Source organism: Nicotiana tomentosiformis, chromosome 1 (assembly GCF_000390325.3).
Source record: "Nicotiana tomentosiformis chromosome 1, ASM39032v3, whole genome shotgun sequence".
Lineage (NCBI taxonomy): Eukaryota > Viridiplantae > Streptophyta > Magnoliopsida > Solanales > Solanaceae > Nicotiana > Nicotiana tomentosiformis.
In genome coordinates this window covers 70,058,522-70,065,886 of record NC_090812.1, presented here as the reverse complement: position 1 = coordinate 70,065,886, position 7,365 = coordinate 70,058,522, and the positions used below count along the sequence as shown (strand labels likewise).

General features: G+C 35.8%; 1 protein-coding gene across 1 annotated transcript in view; it reads left to right on the top strand.

Annotated features, from left to right (window-relative positions):
* The window catches only part of LOC138906763 (uncharacterized), a 3,532-nt gene extending 3,101 nt beyond the window's left edge, over window positions 1-431 (top strand). Inside the window, exon 6 of the mRNA XM_070196348.1 lies at window positions 70-431. Coding sequence (XP_070052449.1) covers window positions 70-431 — 362 coding nt within the window. The remainder of the gene's footprint in view (window positions 1-69) is intronic.
* The last annotated feature ends 6,934 nt before the right edge of the window (window positions 432-7,365 follow it).

Here is a 7,365-nt window from a genome sequence, read left to right as displayed (position 1 = left end):
TGAATTTACGTCGGAGGCAATAGTTAGCACTATTGAAAGACTATGATATTGATATTTTATACCATCTAGGGAAGGCGAATGTAGTAGCCGATGCCCTCAGTTGTAGATCAATGAATAGCCTATCATATTTACAGCCAGAGAAAAGTGAGATAGCTCGTCAGTTACATGAGCTAGCTAATATTGGGGTTCAATTACTAGATTCAGGTGGTACCGGAGTTACTATTCAGGACACGACAACATCCTCTCTAGTAACTGAAGTGAAGGAATGCCAGTATGAAGATCATGTGCTAGCTCACTATAGAGATACAACCCTTCAAAATGAGAAGACACCATATGAGATTACAAGAGATAGATTTCTTAGATATCGAGGTCGATTATGTATTCCTAATGTGATAGGGTTGCGCCAGCAGGTTATGGGAGAAGCTCACTAATCTCGGTATTCTATTCATCCAGGAGTGACACATACATTAAGGAGATAGTACGACTTCATGGTGTCCCTATATCTATTATCTCATATAGAGGTGTTCAGTTTACAACTAATTTCTGGAGGTCCTTCCAAAAAGGATTGGGGACTCATGTAAGTCTTAGTACAACATTTCATCCCCAGACAGACGGTCAAACTGAGCATACTATTCAGACACTGGAGGATATGTTACGAGCTTGTGTGATGGACTTTAGGGGTAGCTGAGATGATCATCTTCCACTTATTGAGTTCGCATATAATAATAGTTATCATTCCAGCATTCATATGGCTCTATACGAAGCTCTTTATGGACGGAAGTGTAGGTCTCCTATCAGATAGTTCAAAATTGGGGAAACTAATTTAGTAGGACCATAGTTGGTACAGCAGGCAGTTGAGAAGATTAAGCTTATAAAGGAAAGGCTATTAGCAGCTCAGAGTCATCAGAAGTCCTATGCAGATAATATACGACGAGACTTGGGGTTTTAGGTAGATGACTGGGTATTCCTAAATGTATAACCAATGAAAGGCATTATGAGATTCAGTAATAAAGGAAAGCTTAGCCCTCAGTATATTGGACCTTATAAGACTATACGCAGAGTAGGCCAAGTATCATATTAGTTAGACTTGTCTTCCAACTTGGAGTCTGTACATACAGTCTTTCATGTGTCTATGCTCCGTAAGTGTTTTGGAGATCCCTCTAAAGTCATTCCAGCTGACGATGTTCAGGTTATAGAGCATCTATCATATGATGAAGCTCCCATTGCTATACTAGATAGACAAGTTCGAAGATTAAGAACTAAGGATGTAGCTTCGGTTAAAGTACTTTGGAGAAATAATAATGTGGAGGAGATGACTTGGGAAGCTGAAGAAGAAATGAAGACTAGGTATCCTCACTTGTTTCCGCTTACGGAGGAGGATCATACTGAGACATCACAGCCTTTAGATACATATATGATACTTTATTCTTATGTTAGTTATTATTATTGGTGGTGTGAGGCCATTGGTGTTATTGATGATTATGGCCCTGTGTGAATTTGTATTGTTGGGTTTGTTGTATGACAAGTTGGTATTAGTACCGTTACAGAGGAGACTCTGCCAAAATTTTTATAGATTTCTGGGAGTTTAATATTCAAGGACGAATGTTTCTAAGGGGGAAGATCGTTACACCCTGTGCGTTCCAAGGTGACGTAATGAATATGAGAATTATTAATCATGATTTAAATGAATTTAAAGTAATAATATGGCTATATGTGATGTTTGGATAGAAAATATAAAGTTTGAGAAAAATCGGATTAAAGTTGCGGAAAAACCGATTAAGGATTTGCCCTGTAACAGAGCTTTTTGAGCAATACATTCTATGTACTATATAGGGTCGTTTTGGGACATATTATATACCAAATTTAAGGTCTTGGAATTTAGTTTCCAACACTATTAACTATTTGATAATACGATATCCGGATAAAAAGATATAAGCACCTGAAGAAGGGCCAGTGCGAGGGTGCCAAGTAGCACCTTTTTGACTTTTAAACAAACGGGATATTTACATCCCTTATCTCGTATCCTCCATTTTTCCAGAGAGCACTACCAAATAACACCCAAACCTTACCCTTAATCTCTCTACAAGGGCTTCAAACAAGATTATTATCCCGGGCACAATTTAAAGAAGCGATAACATTAAAACGATCCCTACGACGTAAGTACCGCTATATCGCCTCTCTTTTACTTTGTAGTTTGAGTTTTGTAATGTATTTAATAGTTAAGAAAATTCCTAATTTCTGTATTTAAGCTTTTATGTTTCAAGAAAGGTTGATAAATTCATTTCCTAGTAGTAATAACTCACGGGACGGTGATCGGAAGCTGTGAGTTCGAGTTATTTGACTTGTAGTGGAATATTTTGTGGGTTGTTTCATGTTGCTTTTGGGTTGTCTATTTTGCTACTATTTAATGAAATTTTGGAGGATAAATGGTGTGAAGAAACACCACATAATAGCGAAATGGTGGATTAGTCGTTCTTTGTAACATTTTCGGGGTATTTGACACTATTATAATTCTCGCTTTGGGTATGAAGTGATTGGGGTGTGTTGGGTTGTTGTAAGCTATATATAACATGTATTTCGACTTTCATCCACTGTAGGAGGTAATTATATTGTATTATTTCATGTGCTTAAGGTTATTTTGATGTTGATTAAGTTAAATGGATGGACTAGATATGAACTAGTGAATAAAGTTGCTAATTGAGGATAGTTGGAGTTGTGGATTATTTTATTTGTTATAAATATATGGTATAAAGCTGAAATTATTGATGAATGAATTCATTATCATATTAATGATACTGTTAATTTAAGTTAAAAAGTCTATAAGGGGTGATATGGGGTATAAGTGTTTCAATCGAAGCTTGCCATTCGTCGTGAAGTAGTGGTGACTTGTTGTTGTTATATGGTGTCTTGTGATTGATAATTATATATTGCTGGATTGCTCTAGTCATTTTTGTTGGTATATGGTATTGGAGGAGACTCTTATTATAAGGGAGATACTGCCCACATTTACATAAACGAGCTTCTAGTTTAAGTTGCGGACTTAGTTTTTACTCAACACTGATTTTGAACCTCTTTATGCTATGGTAGATTGAGTTGAGTTGTTTGAAAATTTTTTTGGAAGGTATTAAGGACTCAATGGAATTAAGGTATGTTAAGTCTATCCCTTATTTTCTTTTGAAGTGATCTATACGATACAAAGAAAACGAGTAAACGCGCAACTTTCATAAATGCCTTTGTTCATAGAAGCACTAGCAGTGCCTATGTTGTTGATTCCCCATGTGTCCTACTATCATATCGTCTATTCATGGGTCTCATGACATTCCGAGAGATCTTATTGACTTATTTCATTATACACTGCATTCATTTATACATGTATATTGACCCATGACCAGATGACGTTATATACACGTATGGTATATGTAAATGGGGTATGGGAGAAAGGTTATGGCGTTATATACGCACCACCACATGATCAACTAGTATACGTTTATGATTTCGCTCACAGAAGCTGAGATGATATGATGGGATGCCCTCAAAGGCATGATGATATTATGTACGCATATACCTATGCATGATATGACATTTATATGTATACGCATGATATTATAAATATTTTCATGATTCACAAAGCTATTCAGACTTACAGGTTGAGTTGTTTACTCCATGTTTCTTTCATGCCTTTTATATATTAGTTTTTATTTCTTACATACTCGGTACATTATTCGTATTGACGCCCCTATTACCTGGGGGCCTGCGTTTCATGCCCACAGGTGTAGGTAGACAGGCTGATGGTCCCCCTCCTTAGGATCCTAGCTCAGCGAGAGTTGGTGTGCTCCATTTGACCCGGAGCTGCTATTGGGTTTTGGTACGATACTTTTATAATACATATAAGGGTATGACGGGTCCCAGTCACATCCTTTATATAGTTTTGCACTCTATTAGAGGTCTGTAGACGGTCATGTATAGTTGGATAGTATGTGGCCTTGTCGGCTCGCCCTTCGGTCATTTACACTCTTTTGGTCATATTTTCTCACGTATGTTGTTCATATGAATCACTAGTTTATTTCCAAAAGTTATTCATGACCTACACTTATTTCATGTTTACATCTTAGACATATGCTTAGGGATGTTCGATAGGTAGAACTCGGGCACTCATCACGGCCCATCGGTTTGGGTCGTGACATATGCAATTAGAAAAAAATAGACAATTGGATTATAAGGCATGTTACTATCTCACCAGCATGTAAAATCAACAAAGGAGGCTTGGATAATCTTGGTGAATTCACATCGAGGTTCCGCCGGAGTAAAGAAAGTCAAATTGCAAGAGCTAAGGAGACAGTATGAATTGGCCCAAATAAAACCAACAAAGCCCGTTAAATAATTCATTACAAGAATTACTAATATTTTCAACGACATGAGGACCAATGGAGAAGTACTAGATGAAGTTAAAGTGGTTGAAAAAATATTGCGGTCCTTGAGTATAAAATTTCACACAAATAAGGTAGTTCTTGAGGCTACCAAAGATCTTAGCACTTTTACACTTGATGATTTAGAAGGTAAATTGGTGACATATGAGATGTCCCTGACTCAAGACACGCCCGAAATAGTGGAGGAGGCGATGCAAGCAAAGGTGAATCAACCTGGAGCAAAAGAAGAGACAAGTAATCCTAAAGAAACAAATCAAAAAGGCCAGAATTTCATAGCTAGAGGTCGTGGTAGAAGTAACTTTCGAGCCGTGGTAGAGGTAATTTTTCTTATCAACAAAGAAATAGTAAGAATTTTTGAAGGAACAATAAGGTCATCAAAATTTTCAAAGATGTGATAAATCTAAGATTCAGTGCTATAATTGTGGTAAATTTGGACATTATGAAAGCAAATGTTGGTCTAATAAATATGGTAATAAAGAAGTACATGCTAAGATGGCTGAAAATAATGGGGATAAACAAGAGACTTTATTGTTTTATAGTTCTGGGTTGAAGAAACTAAAGAGAATGAATGGTTTATTGATTCGAGCTGCATCAATCATATGAGCGGAAATAAGAAATTATTCACTGAACTGGATGAAACATTTAGAGGTACAGTAAGACTTGGAAATAACGCAAAGGTGCCTGTTGTTGGAAAGGGAAAAATTAGCATTACTGTGAAAGATAGTTGTTCTAATTTTATATGAGATGTGTTTTATGTGCCGAGTCTTCATTATAATTTATTGAGCTTAGGGAAACTATCAGAAAAGGGGTATGATTTGCGTTTTAAGTATAGGATTGGCACAATCAGTGATGATAAATTTGGACTAATTGCAAAGTTTAACATGAACAATAGTCGTTTGTGGCCTCTTTATCTCAATAGTGATGATTTACCTTGCTTTAGTTCTATAAACTGTGATGATACTTGGTTGTGGCATCTATGTGTTGGGCATTTGAATTTTGGGAGTTTGAAATTTCTTGCAAGAAAGAATTTGGTTGATGGTTTGCCTTCTATTAATTTTCCTAACAAGAAGTGTGAGTCGTGTATTTTGGGAAAGAAGTACAGAGAATCTTTTCAGAAAGGCAAGGCTTGGAGAGCTAATGCACCATTGCAGCTAATTCATTCAGATTTATGCTCAGTTGAAGTTTCTTCTAATAGCGCTAGTAAGTATTTTATTACTTTCATTGATGATTTCAGCCGAAAGACTTGGGTATATTTTTTGAAAAATAAATCTGATGCATGTGATATTTTTAAGAGCTTCAAAGTTTATGTGGAGAAGCAAAGTGAGTATTTTATTAAAATATTGAGGACTGATAGGGGCACCGAATTTCTTGTTTGTGATGATTATTCAAAGAAGTATGGTATTAAGTATCAATTGACAGCTAGATATACACCTCAGCAAAATAGTGTGGCTGAAAGAAAAAATAGAACAGTGATGGACATGGTGAGATTTATGATGCATTCCAAAAATATTCCAAAAGGTTTTTGTGCATAAGTTATTTCCTGTGCAATTTATGTATTAAATAGGTGCCATACATGGTTTAATTTTGAAAAAACTCCACAAGAGATCTGGACAGGTAAGAAACCAAATATTTCTCATCTAAAAGTATTTGGCTGCCTTGCTTATGCTCTTATTCCTGATGCTTTGAGAAAGAAATTAAATGATAATGCTGAAAACTGTATTTTTATTGGTTTTAGTCATGAGACAAAAGGGTTACAAATTGTCTAATCCAGATACAGAAAAAGTGCTTATTAGCAGAGATGTGACTTTTGATGAGCAGAGTTCTTGGGATTGGTCAAAGAAGGATTCTGAACCATCTAGGTCTCAACCAATAATTCCAGTCATAGAGGAAGGAAGTTCTAGCAGACATCAAGAGGAACGTGCAGTAGATCTTGTTCAAGCAGAGACGTCCAATCGCCCGTAAAGACAACACCAATTACCAGCCCGTTTGCAAGATTATGTTATTGGCAATGATAATGATTTATCCGATGAAGATATTGTAAATTTTGCCTTATATGCAGATTGTGATCCGGTTACTTTTGAGAAAATTGTTAAAGATGATCGATGGGTTCATGCAATGAATGAAGAAATTCATGCTATTGAGAAAATTAATACATGGGAATTGACTACTTTACCACCCCCAAAAGACCAATTGGAGTCAAGTGGGTATACAAGACCAAGTTCAAATCAACTGGAAAAGTGGATCGCTTTAAGGTAAGATTAGTTGTTAAAGGATACAAGTAGAAGGAAAGTATTGATTACTTTGAGGTGTTTGCACCTGTTGCTAGACATGATACTATTCGTATGATAATTTCTCTTGCTGCTAATAATTGTTGGAATTTTTTTCAAATGGATGTGAAATCTCCTTTCTTAAATGGTGTACTTGAAGAAGAAATGTATGTTGAGCAGCATGCTGGTTATGTCAAAAGGGGTCAAGAAAATAAAGTTTATAGGCTGAAAAAAATATTATATGGATTGAAACAAGCACCTAGAGCTTGGTACACTCGTATTGATTCTTATTTTATTGGACATGGATTTCAGAGATATCCATATGAGCATACTTTATATATCAAATTCAAGTGTGGCGAATATATTCTCATTGTGTGCTTATATGTGGATGATTTAATTTTTACCGGCAATAATCCTGAATTAATTTATGAGTTTAGAGAGGCAATGATTAGCAAGTTTGAGATGATTGATTTGGGTTTAATGTCTTATTTTCTTGGCATTGAGGTATCTCAATTAGATAATGGAATATTTATCTCTCGGAAAAAATATGCCAGTGATATTCTAAAGAGATTTAATATGGATAAAGCCAAATCAATTTTTACCCCTCTTGAAGAAAAATTAAAGTTGGTTAGAGATGGGACTGGTGACTTTGTTGATGCTACATATTTTAG